The 21399-nt window shown below is 35.8% G+C and overlaps 1 protein-coding gene across 1 annotated transcript in view; it reads left to right on the top strand.

Moving 5' to 3' along the window:
* Positions 1-12820, top strand: part of LOC122144431 (NLR family CARD domain-containing protein 3-like) — a 103630-nt gene extending 90810 nt beyond the window's left edge. Inside the window, exons 5-7 of the mRNA XM_042755353.1 lie at positions 5607-5635; positions 10170-10216; positions 12128-12820. Coding sequence (XP_042611287.1) covers positions 5607-5635; positions 10170-10216; positions 12128-12646 — 595 coding nt within the window. The 3' untranslated portion in view covers positions 12647-12820. The remainder of the gene's footprint in view (positions 1-5606; positions 5636-10169; positions 10217-12127) is intronic.
* The last annotated feature ends 8579 nt before the right edge of the window (positions 12821-21399 follow it).

Below are 21399 nucleotides of genomic sequence, written 5' to 3'. Positions count from 1 at the left end.
ATTATCACATGATCCTTTAGAAATCATTCTAATATGATGATTCATTATCAAAGTTGGAAACAGTTCTGCTGCTTAATATTTTCTCATAACATGTGATACTTTTTTTAGGATACTTTGATGAATAAATGCAGTTCTTTTTAACCTTTTATTCATCAAATATATTAGACAGCAGAACTGTTTCCAACACTCATAATAAATCAGAATATTAGAATGATTCCAGAATATTAGAATGATTTCTAAATGATCATGTGATAGACTGGATGTCACATGTGACACTTAAGACTGAAGTAATGATGCTGAAAATTCAGCTTTGCATCACAGGAATAAATTATTTTTTAAAGTATATTCAAATAGAAAACTATTATTTTAATTTGCAATAATATTTCACAATATTACTGTTTTTTCTGTATTTTTGATCAAATAAATGCAGACTTGATGATGAGCAGAAGAGACTTCTTTCAAAAACATTAAAAATAGTAATGTTTCCAAACTTTTGACCTGTACTGTACAGTGCAGTATGGACAGTAGTATACAGTTAAGAAAGTAGTATGGTTTACAGTAATATAAATTAAATATTATATAAGAGCAGAATAGATATACAGTATGAACAACATATACAGATACGTGCAGTGTAGTTGCAGTAACAATATAAGATTAGTACAAAAAACTAGATGAAATTTGTTGGCAAACTTTTAAGTTGGCTTGAAAAAGCCTAGCCCGAAAGTTAAGGCAATACAGTTCGATAGATAGGTAGAAAGAAAGAAAAATCTGTCAGCTGACGAGATTGTGCATGAAGTCATAGCTCTCGATGGCGCCGCAGATGGCTGCTTCAGTGCTTGGCTCTCCAGTGTTTGTACTGTTTTTGTTCGTTTTTCCTGTTTTTTGTTTAACAAACACGATCAGTTTCACCAGGGAAGAACTGCTGAACATTCGGCAGAACACACCACAAGATCTTTTACCGGATTTCAATTATTCAGACGTTTTACTGAACGTTGTTGTCGGCGGAGCAGCGGCGCTGATCAAACGCTTCAGGACACGCAAACGGGGGAAGCGAGCTGGTGCACTCGTTAGACTCAGGAAGCGCGGATTTCGAACGCCGTTTGCCTAGCATCCATCTGGCAAATCTCCGCTCTCTCTACCCAACAAAAAGGGACGAAATCCTTCTGCTCTCTCGGACAAATAAGGATTTCTCACACTCTGCTGCTCTGTGTTTCACGGAAAGCTGGCTCAATAACGCCATACCGGACAGCGCGCTCCATCTGCCGGGCTTTCAGCTGTTCAGAGCGGATCGCGACGCAGAATCAACGGTAAAAACGCAACTGGTGGCGGGACATGCTTTTACATCAATGAACGGTGGTGTACAGATGTAACTTTGTTAAAGAAGATGTGCTGCTCAGATCTCGAAACACTCTTCATTAACTGCAAGCCGTTCTATTCGCCGCGGTAGTTTCACTCGTTCATTCTGGTGAGTGTTTATATATCCCTCCGCAAGCGCGCAACGTAAGCCTGGCTTTACAGAAACTCGCTGACCAGATCACAGAGACAGAACAACAAAACCCGGACTCTGTTTTAATCATTCTTGGGGACTTTAATAAAGCCAATCTCTCCCGTGAACTGCCAAAATACAGACAGCATGTTACATGTCCTACCAGAGACAGTAATATATTGGATCACTGTTACACCACAATAAAGGATGCATATCACTCTGTTCCACGAGCAGCTTTGGGACTGTCTGATCACTGTCTGGTTCATCTTATACCAACCTACAGGCAGAAACCTTAAATCTGCTAAACCTGTAGTAAAGACTGTAAAGAGATGGACCAACGAAACAGAGCAGGATTTAAAAGCCTGTTTTGACCTCATTGATTGGAGTGTTTTTTTTGAAGCTGCTACCACCGATCTGGACGAACTCACAGAGACCGTAACATCATATATTAGTTTTTGTGAGGATATATGCATTCCTACCAGGACTTATTTAACATTCAACAATGATAAGCCATGGTTTACAGCAAAACTCAGACATCTTCGTCAGGCCAAAGAGGATGCCTACAGAAATGGGGACAGAGTCTTGTACAATCAGGCCAGGAACACACTGAACAAAGAGATAAGAGCGGCTAAAAAGACATATGCTAAAAAGTTGGAAGACCAGTTTACTTCCAACGACTCAACTTCAGTGTGGAGTGGACTGAGAGCCATCACTAACTACAAGACACCATCCCCCTGCACTGAGGCTAATCAACAACTTGCTAACGACCTGAATGAGTTTTATTGTAGATTTGAAACCCCCAACACCCATTCTGACCATCTCTCTACACAACCGTTAACACCTCCTGCAATCCCCCCCTCTCCACACCACCTGCTCTTCAAATCTGTGAAGATGATGTGCGCCAGGTCTTCAGGAAGAACAAAAGAAGAAAATCACCAGGCCCAGATGGTGTTACACCAGCCTGTTTGAAAAACCTGTGCTGACCAGCTGGCCCCCATCTTATCACAGATCTTCAACAGATCTCTGGAGTTGTGTGAAGTGCCTTCCTGCTTCAAACGCTCCACCATCATCCCCATTCCAAAGAAACCCAAGATACAGGGACTAAACGACTACAGACCTGTGGCTCTAACATCTGTCGTCATGAAGTCGTTTGAAAAACTGGTTCTGGCTTATCTGAAGGACATCACTGGACCCTTACTGGACCCCCTGCAGTTTGCTTACCGAGCAAACAGGTCCGTGGATGATGCAATCAACATGGGATTGCACTTCATCCTGCAACATCTGGACAAAACAGGGACTTATGTGAGGATCCTGTTTGTGGACTTCAGTTCGGCTTTCAACACCATCATCCCAACAGTCCTCCAGACCAAACTGACCCAGCTCTCTGTTCCTAGCTCTATCTGTCAGTGGATCACCAGCTTTCTGACAGATAGGCAACAGCTAGTGAGACTGGAGAAATTCATGTCAAACAGCTGCTCCACCAACACTGGTGCCCCTCAGGGATGTGTTCTCTCCCCACTGCTCTTCTCGCTGTACACCAACGACTGCACCTCAAAAGACCCCTCTGTCAAGCTCCATGAAGTTTGCAGACGACACCACAATCATCCAGGACGGTGACGAGTCTGCTTACAGACAAGAGGTTGAGCAGCTGGCTGTCTGGTGCAGTCTTAACAACCTGGAGCTGAACACGCTCAAAACAGTGGAGATGATCGTGGACTTCAGAAGAAACCCCCTGCACTCCCCCCACTCACCATCATGAACAGCACTGTGGCTGCAGTGGAGTCATTCAGATTCCTGGGAACCACCATCTCTCAGGACCTGAAGTGGGACAATCACATTGACTCCATTGTTAAAAAGGCCCAACAAAGGATGTACTTCCTTCGCCAGCTTAGGAAGTTTAACCTGCCACAGGAGCTGCTGAAACAGTTCTACTCAGCCATCATTGAGTCTGTCCTGTGCACTTCAATAATTGTCTGGTTTGGTTCAGCTACAAAATCAGACATCAGAAGACTACAGAGAACTGTTCCGGACTGCTGAAAGGATTATTGGTACTCCCCTGCCCACCCTTCAAGAACTGTACACATCCAGAGTGAGGAAAAGAGCTCAGAAAATCACTCTGGATCCCTCACACCCAAGTTACCTCATCTTTGAACTTTTGCCATCTGGCCGGCGCTTCAGAGCCGCAAATACCAAGACAGCCAGGCACAAGAACAGATTCTTCCCCCAGGCAATCTACCTCATGAACAGTTAAATGTTCCCCACTTACACAATAAAAAAGTGCAATAACCTTATATTTATTTGTTACCCCTTCATCCTAGTACATCCCTGCATCTTACTCAATCCAATTCCATTATCATTTATAGCACAATTGTTTATACACTTATTTATCTGCAAAAGGGTTTTTATTTTGTTTTTTTTTTTTTTTTTTTTTTTTTTTTTAACTGTGTGTTGTTGTTTCTGTGTACTGGAAGCTTATGTCACTAAAACAAATTCCTTGTATGCGCAAGCATACTTGGCAATAAAGCTCTTTCTGATTCTGATTCTGATGAAGTTGCCGTCTCCTCTGCTTTTTCCTCATCTGAAGAAAGTGAAGGAGAAATGACAAGTGAAGGAGGTATTGAAAATGCCACCATCAACACGGATGATTCTCGGGTGTTATATCATGCAGCAATGACACTTAAAAAAATCATTCAAAAGACATCAAAAACATACCCAAAGCTTCCATAGCCTTCCACAGCAGGTGACTTCACACTGGAAAATGGCATGAGTATAATGCCTCACCAACTTTTTAACTTCATTGCATGGATATCAGGAATGTCATCACAACCATCAGATGAACGTGTTGATGTCATTTCAGAGGACAGCAGAAAGATAGTGTCCACTTGTCAGGACATTATTACCCTGGCAACCAGAGGATGGTGGCTCATGCCAAAACAAGATGAAGATGACTAGGGCACATGTGTGTATGTATGTACACATGTGGAATGTGGTGTGTTTGTGTGTTTGCTACTCCTGCAGAAGTAAATCTGTATGACATGTTTATGTACATTATAACTCTGCTCTGTTTGATAGCCAATGTTCTTTGATAGTTATACTTATAATCTTGTTTCTTTTACATGCAGTTTATGTTCTTTGATAGTTATAATCATATTTCTATTACATACAGTTCTAACTAACGTTAGAGCTCTTAGCTCTCCGGTTTGAATATTGGTTAGAATATTAGAATACGGACCCTTTAACGTTATGTCAGATGTAACTGATAATTAAATATATTTCTTAAACATCAACAGGTTCATGTTCATGTTTGCCTTGAGTTTTTGGCAAACGTTTGCAAAACGGTCTGAGGTAATTATCCGCCAACATACAGTGGAGCTGTAGTCTATGTGAGTTGGACGAAGTGTTACCGTTAGAATGGAATGTTTAAACCAAATCAAATATGTAATCGCATGATGCTAGCTACTGCCAGAGCCATTAAATATGATATTCTCAGCGGCTCTGGCTACTGCTAGTTCGCCAGCTGAAACGTTACCCTACTTAAAACGACACTAACGAGACGCTTACACACGTTTGAACGACACAGTGTACAAAACAAACATTTTATATAAATATCATATTCTAATTAAATGAATACTTACAATCACACAAAGAATGTCCTTGATGATGATCAATGCGCTGCTGCTGCTCATGTCTGATAGCTAAATCATCTGTGTAACAGCTGTTCTAAATAAGATACATCTGATTGGTTAATAATAATCCCATGTCAGTATCTTGCCGCACTATTGGCTCAACTAATATAGTTTTAAGAGTCATGAATCCATTTAATCTTGATCAAGAACAACTTGTACACTCTCTAAGTGTTATTTCAATGAAAAGTATGCATTTTATTTATTCACAGGCTATATGGTTGAAATAATATTTTAGTTCAAAACTTTAAGTGGCATTCTTAATTCTTGCAGCTAATGCCACGGCCCTGCCATTCTAACCATTCTGAGGGAGAAGTTTATTTTTAACACAAAGTAAAAATTAAGACATGACCATATAAGGAATAATTACTGGCTGAAATGTGTATAAATGTGTGTAAGAGATGTCTGATTGTCACATGAACTATTCCTGTTTGTAGATTGTCTGGCTGTATGGTGACAGAGAAAGGCTGCTCTTAGAAAAACTGGATGATCCAAACTGCTCATTGGACAAACTGAAGTATGTCAAGCAGAAAGTTTTTATTTATTTCATATTATTATAAATATATTAAGCTATTCTTAATTTAAGTTCAATATTCTTTATTTTTAGGTCACAGTTAAACTGTCTCTAACTAAAACCTTGTTCATAAAATTACCCATTAAGAAACCAAAATGATTTTTGCTTATGTTTAATTGCATTGAAAAGTTCCTTATAGGAAAATATATTAAAATACTATATATTCCATATTTAGATGCACTAACCATTTATAAATATATTAATTTTAAAAGTAAATTATTACTTAACCTGATTTTTTTGCACTACATGAAAAAGTGTGTTTCCGGACTGCTCATGTCAACGCATTTCCGGCAGTTTCCGTGTATGGGCCCTGGCGTTTCTGGTTTCTTGACACGGACAGAAACTTACTCTAATGTGTGCAGTAGTTTTTTCACTCTGCTCACTAACAAAATAAACTTCCAGACACAGACAGAAATGTTTACTCACTCACTGGTAAATCCACGTATCGTCCTGTGCACGAGAAGTAAAGTCTCCACAATATTTAGGGTAAAAGCAGTTAATTCTCTGTAGATGGCCACTCATGTTTCAGTAAATGTCTATAAATTATTTTACACTCAATATGTTTTTCAATGCTATGGGGCTTCTACACAACAATGCATCATATGCACTTATAAAATCTGTAAACAAAGCCACAAACAGCAAAGCATCAACAAAACTCTTTTTTTTTCAGCAAATGCAGGACTGCAAACATTTAACAGGACTGCAAATATTATTCATTAAACACAACAGGACTGCAACATCATTTAGATTGAGAAAAAGATTTCAAATATTTAGCAAATACAGACACTTCAAGTAAATCATTAAACTGATTAAAAAAGTAAAATAATTTTAAAAAGAAACAATAAAATATGTATACTAATCAAAAACAAACACAACAATGAATACACTTGCAATGAACACTGCGAAGTCATGACAGTGATAATGGCTCCATCTCAATCAGACAGTCACACACACACACATATTCTCCAACTCTAATGGCACCATCATGCCCATGCATATTTTTTCATTTAATTCTGCCCTTCAGAAGCTACAGAAGATATTGTTATGCTCATAAATTTACATACCCCTAGCACAGAGATGGGCAAACTGGATCCTGGAGAGCTGCTGTCCTGCAGCCTCCAACCCTGATCAAACTCACCTGCCTGTAGCCTTCTAGTTATCCTGTAACCTTGATTAGCTTCAGGTCTGTTTAATAAGGGCTGGATTGAAAATTTTGAAGGACAGCGGCTCTCCAGGACCGAGTTTGCCCATCTCTGTGCTAGCAAAATATGCAATCATTTTGACAAATTCAAAAACATTGCATGTTTTTTTTTTTATTTAGTACTGTCCTGAATAAGCAATTTTGCATAACATATATTTACAAATACTGAATTAATAAAAATTAAAACTGAATTTATAAATCTGAAACTGAATTTATATAAATGAAAATTTATAATTTATAAAAATTTTCAATAGTTTACATACACTGGATGACCCACAGCTGTTTTTATGTTTTGTGATAGTTTTTCATGATTTTGAGATCCATCTTTTCACTCTGAGGAAAACTGAAAGACTCATATACAATTATTATAAAAGGTGAAAACATTCACTGATGCTCCTGAATGAAACCATGCATTAAGAGCTGGGACTGTATATTTTGAACAGGACGATGAGTACATTTTTCTGGGTTTGTTTAAAGATTATATTTGTTAATTTAGTACTGCCCTTAAGAAGCTACATAAAATACATATTTTATTCTTATTTTCAGACAAAATGAGTACAGTTTACCCTGATCATCCAATTCAAATAATTTACTCCCTGCATCTCTTAATGCATTGTGTTGCTTTCTTGAGCATCAGTAAATGTTTAACTTTTGAACTAGTTGTGTATGAGTGCCTCAGTTGCCCTCAGTATGAAAAGATGGATCTGAAATCATACATTCATTGCTGGAAAGGGTTCAAATATGCATAATATTCTGGAAAAAAATGAGAATTGCAGGAACTAGAGGATTGTTCTAAAGAAAACAGGCAATTGAACTGCTCAGGACAAACAAAGGATTCACAAAACAAACCACTATTACTTTTTTTGAACAGTTATAATTCTGACTTGCAGATTAAACATAAACATCTGTTAAATGAAAAAGCTTCATCAGGCCAGTCCTGAATAATAATAAATGAATAAATAAACATAAATATTGTTTTGTTTAATGACATTAATCATATTCAGCCATGTGATGTACACTTTTGACCACAACCATATGTGAGAAATAAAAAAATAATAAACGTCTCGAAACAACGTCATGCTAAAAATACAGTTTAAAAATATTACAACATCAAACAACTTTTAACATTATGTTCTTGTAAGCATGTTATTCAAAATGGTTTTATGTACTGACACTTACCTTCGTCTGACTTAAATCTCTCAGAAATTAGCCGACACTGTTAGCGCTCGATCTGATATCAAATGTATTCATTTATTACGGATGAGAAAATAAATTAACAGGTGTCGATTTAAAAGTAAGGCTTTACCCAGCTTTTTCCAAACGAGTCTACTGTGTTTAGATTATGAGAAGCTCTTCCACTCAAAAAGACTGAAACAAATAATTTCAAATTATAAATCATCTTTATTTATCAGTTTGACTGAATGAGCTGTTCTTTCATGTTCAGACGTCAGGAGAATAACGTAATACGTAATACTTGGTATTTTAATATCACACCTTATTACAGGAATATCTAGAGAATGTGAAGCTGACGTCATGCTGCGTTGAGTTCTGGGAAACTGCTTTGTTTATCCACCATACTGGGAGGATCACGCTGCCTTTACACTATTGAGTTTATTTTTTGTCATGATTGTGAAAAATGTCACCATTGTATGTCATCGAGAATTGCAATAGTAACTCAGATCATCGTTCTGAGAGCACACTGGGCATTGCACTGAGTTTTTCCCTTCTTTTCTATGTGTAAAAACACCAAAGGAAGCAGGTTATGGAGATGATGAGAACACTCCGGATAGTAAATCTATTAATAATGTCACTGATTAAACCCACTGCCTATCACTCCATAAAATAATCAAATTGCTGCATGTTTTTGAAATATTTGATTTGGTTTGGTTTAATAATTAACATTAACTTTGCGAGTGTGACTTTCACTCGCTTGTGCAGAACTTGAACAGGGCCTTTCTAAAACGCTGAACACGAATAACACTTAATGTGGCTTAATGAACCAGGACAGTGATAAAGACCAAACTGTAAAGCATACTATGTGCAAAAAAGCATATGAGCCCAAAATATGAACGGAACACGTTTATTTACATGTTAAATGTTTTCCTCTTATATAAAGAAAACACTTAATGCACAGAGACAGTGACATTAAAAGAGCATATTTTACAATATAAAAATACAATATCAGTTATCTGTCAAAATAATGGAAAATTATGAACATTTCTGATTCATATGTATTTTTGATAGTACAGACAAATTTTTCTGTATTGATTTCATGGTCTGGTTTGAGACTCAAACACACGTCTCACCGCTACATTTCTTCAAGCTCTTGTGAAGTTCAGGAAGAGATTTTATTGCTGCAGAATCTCTGAGCTTTAAACCAGTTCAGTATCTGAGAAACAATACTGTAATATAATAAGAAAAAAATGAAAGAAAAAGATTAAAAGCCATCAAAATCCCACAGATTTACATTGAATGGTCTTGGCTCATCTGAACATTCCGTCAATCTCCAACTGACAAAATTTAAATCTAAACTCCCAGAATCCCTTGAGACTCAATCAAGCATAGAACTTGTTAAATCCTTCCAAAACATGCTAGCAATGTGATGATAATTCGGTTTTTAAGTGGTGACGTAAGAAGCGCTGTTTCCGGGTCCAAGCCTCAACTCAAGCCTCAACTTGAATACTACCTCAGCAGCCGTTTATTAGCACTGGTTATTCATATTAAACATTCAAACTAAACGTTTTCAAACTTACGGTGTACACTACAGTCTCCATGCTCACATCGTCCCAAACACAAATAATTTGTATATTTATTTGTTTATATTTATATTTTCATTGTCTGGCTATCTGGAATTTCAGTATGGAGTTAAAGGTTAGGATTATACATTTTTTTGGTAGTATTATATCACATTGTGAGTGTATATTAGCACCTTTTGTTGTTTTCTCGTGGTATCTGATAGAGCGTTTGGACACGGAAATGGTGACGTGTGACGTCAGACTTAACAAGCAGATACTAGCAACTGCATAGCGAGACCCTAGCAACCACCCCGTGTGCCCTAGCAACAGCCTAGCAACCACCCAGAACATCTTATCAACAGCATAGCAACTACCCCAAGTACCCTAGCAACCACTCATTTAAGATTCATTTCTGTCTAATATTTTTTAAAACTGTCGATCTAAAACTTTGTGTTCACTGACTGAATGCAACTCTGTGTGTGTTTTCTAGTGTGGATCATGGAGGAGAATCCAGGATTACAGCAGGACCAAAGAAATGTACGGCTACAAACAACATTCACGTGCACACACACACAAACAGCTGTAGTGATTGTTGTTGTTATTAACCCTCTGGAGTCTAAGGGTATTTTTGGGGCCTGGAGAAGTTTTGTCATGCCCTGACATTTGTGCTTTTTTCAGTTTCTTATAAATATCTAAATGGCTAAAGTCTAATCTCACTGTAATCAGCACAAACTAGGCTATAATAATATGTGAGGCAGCATGTATGTACATGATTGTGTTTTTGAGAAAAAAAATGTTATGCGTGGTTAGTGTGAAAAAACTAAAAAATGTTAAATCACTTGAATAAAGAAATAAAAACACATACAGAACAGTGGTTCCCGGGACTTTTGAGAACTGGAGCTTGTAGCCTAGAATTTATTTTTTTCTAAATGATGTGAAAATCATCTTTGTTTACTCACTTACAGAAAACAATATATTGATTTAAATTTTTCTAAGACACTTTTTGTTGGTAAAAGTCATATGCGAGTAGGCGTCAACTATCATGAATTCACACCTGAGAAGACAAAGGCCTGCATAATGAGCTGCATAATGAGCCATTCAGTCAGCTGTGTCACTGAGAGGGATGAGTTACAAGAAAGAATGTGAGGACAAAATAAATTTATATAATTTTATGTTTGTAGTTTATTTAGAATATATTTAATTATCCCACAACATAATTTAATATTCACTTGTGAATGCAGTTAAACAGTTTATTAGGAACAATCAAAGCTGACTTTCAAACTGAATTTTTTGCATCATTACTCCAGTCACACAATCCTTCAGAAATCCTTTTAACAATCTTATTTTCTACAAAAAAAACATTTATTGTTATTATTATCATTATTATTATCATTATTATTATCATTATTAATGTTGAAAAGAGCTGAGAATATTTTTTTCAGGTTTTTTAGGGGGGATAAATTGAAAAGAAGAACAGCATTATTTATTACATTTGTTACAGTTACATTATTGGTACATTTATATTATTTACATCAAGCTTTTGAATGGTATAGTAGTGTATATTGTTATTGAAAACTTCATAATATTTCACTTGATTATACATTTAGTCAGGAATTATAGTTTTGGAAAAAGTCTAACTAGTAAAATGTTTACACGTTATGTGAAAAACTAGTACAAGTATATAAATAAATAAAAAGAGACTTACTCATGTTTATGATCTCTGCTGAATAAAGTGCTTCATTCTTTTTTTCTGAGGAAATCCAAATCTCAAATCCGCAACCACATCACATCTTTTTGGGGTGAATTATGTCTTATTCCTCTCATCGCGAAGCAAACAGTTTAAAATAAAAAAAAACTTGAAGAACAGTCTCGCTGCGTTGTCTTCTGTTGTGTGGGCGTATTCAAAAGCCGCGCGCTTCAGTGAAACATTTGAATCTCAAAAGCGCGTTCAGCGCGGCGGCGTGGTCGCATTAGAAGATAATGAAGGGAGACGTGAAAAAACGGACATCGCGTTGTTTTCATATGGATTACTTTATCACAGAATATTTGTTTTCTGCAGCACTTGTTTAGTTTAAAAGTAGACATGTCAGGCTTTCTATAGATATCTCTCTCATGTCTCTGTGTTGAGTATTCACTCAGTTACAGTTCATTTTAATGACGCATTTGTAACTGAAGATCAGCGCAGACAAAGGCTGCAGACAGCACTCCTTGTGTGTTATCTTTATTTTATAAGTGCACAAAGTTTTGTTGTTATTATGTCTGTATACAAAAAAAAGTAGACCCTTTACAGATTCGATTGATGTATTGCTCTTATACCTACGATCAAAACTGAAAGTGTAATTTAAGTTCTTTTCGGGGTTATCAGGGGAAAATACCCCAAAACGCGTATACGCGTTAATCAACTTCAGAGGGTTAATGTCTCTGTTCTTGTGTTCAGGGGTCTGTTTTCTCACACTGGATCCAAACACAGCAAACACTGAACTCAGTCTGTTTGAAGAGAACAGAAAGGTGACACACATGGAAGATTCTCAGCTGTATCCTGATCATCCAGACAGATTTGATTATTATTATCAGGTGTTGTGTATAGAGAGTTTGTGTGGACGCTGTTACTGGGAGACTGAGTGGAGTGGACATGATGGTGTGGATATATCAGTATCATATAAGAACATCAGCAGGAAGGGAGCGGGTGATGAGTGTGTGTTTGGATGTAATGATCTCTCCTGGAGTTTGATCTGCACTCACTCCACTTACTCATTCAGACACAATAACAAAGAGACTCGAATCCCTGTGAAGCCCATCAGCAGGAGAATAGGAGTGTATGTGGATCACAGAGCAGGAACTCTGTCCTTCTACACCGTCTCCAGAAACACAATGAGACATATACACACAGTCCAGACCACATTCACTCAGCCGCTCTATCCTGGGTTTAGGGTTTATTATTATGGATCTTCAGTGAAACTGTGTTGATGAATCAGAAGAGACTGACGGGAGATTCTACCCATAATGCTTTGAGCTGCATGATAAATCAGTGACAGTGAGATGTTATAGAGTCTCTTCATGACATTAATACTGCAGCTGAACTTCTGTCACTGAAATAACAGTCAGAATAAATGTCAGTAATCCTCATATAGACAGTGAGATTTGTCTTATTTAAATTATGATGAAATTTTATATTGAAATTATATAAATCAATAAATAAATGTTACAATTGCAATAATCCTAATGCACTTTAAAATACAAAGTATTTCATATTAACAAAAATAATGAATATACTTATTGTATTAGTTCTAATTGTATTATTTAGACTATACACCTTTAAAAAAAAAAACCATCAAAACACTATTGCAATAATATAGCTTTTAGATATATTGCTATACTATTATATATAATTTATTATATTTTTATTATTATTATTATATAATAATAATATAGTGCTATACTACTATACTAGTGCTATATTATTTTATACATATCGTTGGCTCTTTTGTTGATTTGATTGCTTCTATTGTCCTCATTTCTAAGTTGTGTTGGATAAAAGCATCTGCTAAATGCCTAAATATAAATGTAATATTATTGCACTGGCAAATAAACATTCAGTATTTTTAATAATATTAATAACCAAAACATACATTTTATTATTACAAAAATAACTCATCTATAAAGAAATATAATTGCAATAATATTATTTTACTGTAAAATAAAAACTCAGTATTTATCATTAATAATAATAAATATTTATTTTACAATACAATAGGATTGCTCATTTGTTAAAATTAAGATGATAATAATGTTATAATATAAAAAAACTATTAAATACTTTGGTTATTATTATTATTAATTATACTGACCTTTTATTTTACAGTACAATATGATTATTGCAGTAGTAAGTAACTTTGTTGATTTGTTAAATTTATGTAATTAAAAAAATAAAGTAATATTAATAATAATTATAAAGATATAAGAATGAATGTTGTGGCTGATTAAGTTCATCCAAGTATTATAGTACAGTATAGTATATTCAAATGTTTTATAATATATGTATATTATAATAGACTGTATAATTATATGTAATTGTGAATAATTAGGTAGCAATATAATGTTATTTTGAAGGGTGATTTAAACTTGTTTTATTTTGATAATGCTGATGAATTGCAGGAAGTCCCTACTTACCATTATGGATGGATTTCAGTTTATTATTTTATATATCTGTCTGGGCTTTAAGCCAATTCTCTTCATTTCAAAAGAGCAAAAGAATGGGTTTTTGCAAAGTTGATGAAGAAAGATGACTAACCTCTATGATTTTTTTTTTAATTAAAAGTATTTTGTTCACATTATCTACACAAGAAATATCTCACTTCAGAACTGGGAGATTGGACTTGCCTATCCAATAAACACGGCGAGCATGCATGCAACCTCACAGCACAGCACCAAATCAGCCGTTGTGAACTGCAGAGCAACAGCCGAACCGCCGCTATACACAGAGGACTCCGGTTAGTACTGGCACCCCAATTCTGAAGGGAAACACACACACACACACACACCAGATGATCATCTCAATCAGTAAACGCTTATCACATGCTGCCAAGAGGAATCAGGCAGTCAAACGATACACACATGCTTTTGGCCCGACAGTGGAAACGCAGCTATTGCCTCCTGTAGCAGGACAATGGCATGTTTGCACAGGTGATTAAGAAAACGTTTTTAGAAAGGTCTTTATATTGTCATATGTTATTGTAACAATGACTTAAGTGAAAAAAAAAAAATCAATATATATCCTTAAAGGGATAGTTCACCCAAAAATGAAAATTATGTCATTAATGATTCACCCTCATGTCGTTCCAAACCCGTGAGACCTCCATTCATCTTCGGAACACAGTTTAAGATATTTTAGATTTAGTCCGAGAGCTTTCTGTTCCTCCATTGAGAATGTATGTACGGTATACTGTCCACATCCCAGAAAAGGTAATAAAAACATCTTCAAAGTAGTCCATGTGACATCAGAGGGTCCGGTAGAATTTTTGAGCATCGAAAATACATTTTGCTCCAAAAATATCAAACACTACGACTTTATTCAGCATTGACTTCTCTCCCGGGTCTGTTATGAGCGCGTTCACACAACACTCGCAGTTTAGTGGATATCCGGTTCGCGAACGAATCACTCGATGTAACCGGATCTTCTTGAACCAGTTCACCAAATCGAACTGAATCGTTTGAAAACGTTCGCGTCAACAATAAGCATTAATCCACAAATGACTTAAGCTGTTAACTTTTTTAACATGGCTGACACTCCCTCTGAGTTCAAATAAACCAATATCCCGGAGTAATTCATTTACTTATGCAAATGCAAAACCAAACGCCACTTCACACGTATTTACCAGGGTAAGACACAGAGTAAATAAAGCAAAGTTTTCCTAGCAACGACGATCACGCAGTAGTCTAATGAGAAAACGAGGCAAAAAACTTACAAACTGCTGTCGCTCGACTGTTTCTTCGTATCAAAAAGACCTCAAACATTATTGTGGCAGGCAGGATGGGGCCGAGAGCCGTGGGAAGGGATGCACGTCTGTAAAAAAGCCTATAAAGCATGTTCATAAACTGATATTTTATTGATGTCTGGACTCTGTATTCATGAATATATTGTTCATGAATAGGCTACATTCTGTGAAAATTTATTTCACACTCTAAAAAATATTGTATGGACGCAACAAAATAAAACGGCCGACGCTCCACTCAGGTCTCGTAGTTTTGGGCTCAGCCTCCCCCGCGCGTTTGAGACACGCTGCAGAGCAGAGTATGAGCGGAGCGGTGTTATTCTGACTGAAGAGGAGAGGATTTTTTTAAAAGTCGGAGCATCGTGGTTTTTCACTCGCTCCAGCACCGCTCCATCACGAATACAATTCATGCCAACGGCCCGTAATATAACTGCATATTTAGCAAGAATTCACATGATAAACATATTTAGCTATATCTTGATACACATAATCTCTCCGATCAGAAGACTATAATGACGGCAATAGTCGAGCGTTACAGGCTAGTTCTCAAGGAGTTCGTCTTGCTTTTACTGATTATTTTCGGGTTAAAGCATGATTTTAAACAAATACAGCACATTCACACATAATCGCTGTCTCAATAATGCATTCAAACAAATGTAATTTTACAGTGCTGCTTCATCTGTATCTGATTTTGAAATCTGTGAGTAATGCATTGATCTGTAGATAAAATAACTGACGAAAATGTACTGTTATATTCATCACAAACAAAATTTGCAAAGCAGAAAGCAGCAATTATACCTTTTAAAGCTGACAATGTTATTAGTTTGGCGTTTGGTAGGAAAAAAAGTTTGCACACAATTTAGCCTAATTCCATTTGAAACTCTCCTGTTATGTTATTTATTTATTTATTTTATTTTTTAAGAAAAATAGGTTACGTTATGAACATAAGATTTCAACTTTATCAGTGAGCGCGGAGCGGAGTGATTATTAAATGCTCGGAGCGCGGAGGGAAATTGTTGCTGCTCCACTCTCACATACTCTGCTGCCAAGTGAGAGATGTTTCCCCTACGAAATGAACAAGACCGTCCTGTGTAGACACAGTTAGACAGTGTCTGCTATATTTACAAATATTTGATATAAGAAATAAAAATAAATACCTAACCTAAACCAGCGGCATAACGAGATGAAAATATAGACTAGAAAATATATTTACACTTGGTCTGTCCTCCGTCCATGACACTGACTCACTGCGGAGCTGCCAGTTTTAATCTGAACAGCTCTTAACGCCGAGTGGATGGTTAGATGCATGATGGGCTAGTATTAAAAAAAATAAATTAATAAATAAAATAAAGGTCTTTTCCAGCATAATAACAGTAATAACATTACTGCTTTTTTTTAAATCATCGTGTTTTCAGTTGTAAAATTTGACTGGTAAATGATAAAGAATTATATTAAAACTTGTTTTAATATTTATTTTAAGTAGAGAGGCAAAAAAATCGATTTAAATTGTAAATCGGATTTTTTGTGAAAAAAAATTGGGGATTTTTTTTTAGGCCATCGCCCAGCCCTAATGCAACAGGTTTTTTTTTTTTTTTTTTTTTAAAAGTTAAGGCAACTTCCTCTGAAATTAAGTTATAATAACTAATAAACTTTATTGCGCTATACAGTAGTCAACATTTGAAGTGGATCAAACCTTTCTTTAAAGTTGTTTTTTAAAACCAATATGTCCTAAAAAAACCTGTTTCTGCAAGTTTGAAACCCTCATAAGACACTGTGTGCATATGAAAGACCAAGAGATTCACACCTTTATCTCGACCCCCACAAGCTATACAGAGCTACCCCAAAACCCCCTCCAGATGAACTGAATTTGGTCTGTTTTTGGGCTGTGAGGAACGCTGTGTTGTCATGTTACTGGGTTTTGAAACATGCCTGCACTCACATCAGCCCTACTCTTTTTAGTCATTATTTTCTCGCAGCCCATATTATTATTTTCACTAGACCAAAATAATAACAAATTATCAATTGATAATTAATCATTATTTTTGAGAAAATCATAGACGTTTGTTACGTTTGAGGAAGGCTTTAAGACCAAGCGGAATCCTCCGTCAGCTGCTCCGCTTCACAGCTCGAGCTCTAACTGACCCAGCTTCACCGTCCGCGGTTTACTTTATAAAAAATCAGTCTGAGGAGAATACAACTTATTGATCATGAGCCCAACATTTAGCAAGGCGGGAAAACAATCAGTCTACCTGAAGAAAAAAACGTATTTCATTGAGCTAATGCTGTTAAATAGAGAGTATAAAAAAAAAAAAAAAAAAACGTGTTGGCTATTCTTAAACTCTTAAACTATTTTAGTTGAAAACTTTAAGTGCCATTGTTTAAAAAAATGCATCATAGAAATGTTTCATAGACCTTCAGTTGTCATGCTTTAAAATCCAATGGACAGACATAGGCCTATATTATTGTACATTACAAATATTTGGATCGTCCCTTATTTTCTAAAAGTAAATACTTATTTTCTTCAAGAATAAACATTATAAATAAAGAATAAAAGAAAGAACCTCTATTAGCTCTCATTTTCCATTTCTGAAGTTAATTTGCAACTCTAATGATGATGTGACTCCCCTGACAGTGACACGTTCCTCAAAATAAATAAATAAAACCTTGCTACAGCTATGTGAGCGATTAATAGATTTAAAAAAGAAAAAAAAAAGTGTGTGCTTGGTTTTCCGAAATGGAAAACGAATAAAGCTCGTAAAAAAAATATATGATGAAAAAGTCATGATAACATATTATTAATTCATAGAAATAATTTAAGCAATTAAAACCTTTTTTAAAAAATACCATATTCAACTTTAATTTCAATACTATTAAACTGACTTTAAAATCTCAAGGAGTTTATAAGTTGAAACGGTAAAATGTCACAGTGCATGTTAAATAGCCTAAATGAACTTGTATCTTGTATAGTATCTGAAGACCTTGATTGCATGTTAGCATAAAACTAACAATATATTTTTTTTTTTTTTTTTTTATTCTTTTTAATGAACAATTCCTGTATAAAATGTGACAGCAACCTTTATATCAAACATTTTGAAATCGTCCACAGCTGAGCAACGCGGGAGGCAGCTTGAGCACGCGGAGTGAATGTGATGCACAATCATTTTCAGATGCAATTTAAAAAATAAAGCTGGATAAAATTATAGCTACACGAAACTTGTAAATAGTTAACAACATAGGGGACACATAAGGTTGGGCTTATCACTCTCATTCGGGGACAAATCCAAACATGTTGCCCATTTGAAGCTAAACTCTTATTCATTAGGTAAAATAGTCTTTGGATTTCACATGTTTCAGTATCTATGCAAAAAAAAATCATAATGAGCAAAAATATGCCAAAGTGGACCGCTGCTCGCACCGCATGGCTCGGTGAACGACTGCTGTTTCCAATGAATATGTGCGCGTGAGGCACCAGCACGATCAGTCACAATTCACAATTTTTGGTCACACAGTAAAGGCATAATTCAAAAATGCAAAGTGTTAGCAGTTTGAAAAATCAAGAATAATAACATATAAGAATTATTTGTAAATGCTGCACCATTCTCATTTCGCTCTGCAAATGGAACCTGAAGATTATTATAATTTTTGTAACCAAGAATGAACCGAAATGAAAACATTTAGCTAAAGAATTAATCCGTATAAATATATATATATATATATATATATATATATATATATATATATATATATATATATATATATATATATAGGCTATATGGTCTTTCCTTAAATTTTTAATGAGTAGACTGTAGCCTAAGACCATCCTATTTTTTTTTAATGACTTTTTTTAAGGATGTTATAATGTATATTATGGCGGTAGTTTCGTGAATGATTTTAACACGCGACTGAATTGCAGTTAACGCCGCGGCCCTGCGGCGGGTCTACCTACTGTATGCTTTTATATGTTCCTCCTTACTCCTTTAGAGTCTAGAACTGGTCCACTGTGTGTGTGTGTGTGTGTGTGATCAATCCATTATCATGCTTTAGAAATTTTTGCACTAATGCTGTGTGCTGCACAAATCACCTCTCATGTTGTTTACAATGTTACTGAAGGTTGTGCAGCATACAATGAACAATGTCTACATCAGGGTGAGTTTAAACAAACTGCAAGTACTATTTGTTCATAAAACAAATACAATGGAAAAGTGTACCTTTAGAATAAAATAAAAAAAATGGAAATCCCAAGACTATTCCTATCGGAATCCAATAGGAACGGTTCCAAAATATGATAGAAATTCCAATTAGAATCCTGTACAATATTCTTATTTCTTACAGTTGTGTTTTTTCACCCATGTTGAAAAGTACGACAGTGAAACAACGTCATGTTATCAACCTTGATTCACTCTTCAAATCAACACCTAATTCAACGTTAATCCAACGTCTCAAGAACGACCATAATTCACCCCCTGATGAAGGTAAGATTGTGAAACAACGTCACAATATCAACGTTGATCCAATTTGCAAAATCGAAAGGTAACTGAACGTTGATTCAACTTTGAAATGGCGGCTGGGAAGGCTCGCGCGTTCTTATATTATAATTATATTAATGTGCATATTTCAGCTGAATGACAGTTAGAGGAACAGACTATAAACTGCTTTCACTCAAATACAGAAGGTTAGACATATATTTTAACACAAATGCTATTTGAAGAATCGAAGGAAACACACAAGAAACTTGTTCATTTGCTTTCGGGTGAAAAATGCGTACATACCGATTCACATTCCCATCCGGTAACTCCACACAAACTCCCGATTTAGCATTTATAACCGATTCTATTAAAGAGTTAAAGATATAATGTATTGTAGATCATCGATTCTGTCTGTTTAAAATGGCCACATCAACTCTGTTCATTACTTTCACTTTCATTCATGAGGAGAGCGGTTGCCAGATCCCGGGAAAATGTTCCTCCCCCGCCGGCATTTCAACGCTGAAACAACGTCAGGTACCAGGGTTCAATCAACGCTGAAATCGCGACGCTGTTTCACCTTTCACCATGTATAAATACACAACTGTACGTTCAATTAGAGCCTAGTTTGCATTTAGATCACACACTGTAGATAAAGGTTAAAAATCATATGACTGGCAGCAATGGCTTTACAATCAACTTCAATAAACTACCACATGCTCAAAAATGTAAAACAGCAATTTTATCCCAAAAACACAAACCATAAAACAGATGGAAATAATCCCAAACTTTATTTTGCTGAGTATGTAAGGATGTATTGTTAAAACATGTAGAAGAACAATCCAAATACAACAATATTTAAAGTTTTTGTCAAATAATTTGGCATATTTTTGCATATAAATGCATATTTTGTGCGGCACTTGCAAGAGAAGCCCTTGTATCTTTATGACTGAAACCAGCTGATCTTTTATTTTGGTGGAAAACTACAGTTTCTGTGAAAACATGTTTTACTATTGTGTCCTCATTACAAGAGAGTGTACATTTGTGCAGTGAAAATGTGTTGAACAGTTCGAGAAGGGAACCTTCAACCAGGGATGCTGTAAGGGCAAGGGAAGGTGAGGACAATTCCAAGGGTCCTTTCTAACGGTGAACCCCCGAGACTGTGTCTTTTTTTACCCGTGGGGAACGGTGAATGTGATTTTCTACCGAAGGGGACTCTAAAATGTTAGAACCAACAACCTTGTGCATATAGTGTGGTTATGCTTCGGGTGATCCTTGAAAGTGTCCCAGCTCTAGGTGCTTTCTGTCGCCGTCCCCTCCTCTCTCTCCCCCACTTGTGTACTTTCTGTACTGTCCTATATAAACAAAAACACCAAAAATAAATCCTCATAAAATATCAAATTTGATATTGTGAAAATATATTTAACTGAAAACTGAATGCAAAATAATTCACACAATATTTTCACTATACAGTTCTGTAACAGTGGGGTTGGAAACAAAGTACACAACACTATTCAGTAAACACTTATTTAATGTATTCAGATGAAAGTTTTACAATATTAACAAATTATTCACAAGCAGTGTTTTCAGAGCCCCCAGATACTCTGTATTTCTAGTGTTCTGATTAAAACAGTGTTGTAAAACAAGTAAAATCAAATTAAGTACATTTTTATTAAACTAAGTAAAACCACAACCTATCACAAAAGGTCAATGAATCTCTACCAGAAGTGACAGTGCAATGTAGCAGATGAACAATTTCTTACCA

The sequence above is a fragment of the Cyprinus carpio genome, unplaced genomic scaffold (genome assembly GCF_018340385.1).
Source record: "Cyprinus carpio isolate SPL01 unplaced genomic scaffold, ASM1834038v1 S000006675, whole genome shotgun sequence".
In the NCBI taxonomy this organism is placed as follows: Eukaryota; Metazoa; Chordata; class Actinopteri; order Cypriniformes; family Cyprinidae; genus Cyprinus; species Cyprinus carpio.
Note: the sequence above shows the minus strand (reverse complement) of the source record. Positions and strands in the feature narration are given on the sequence as shown.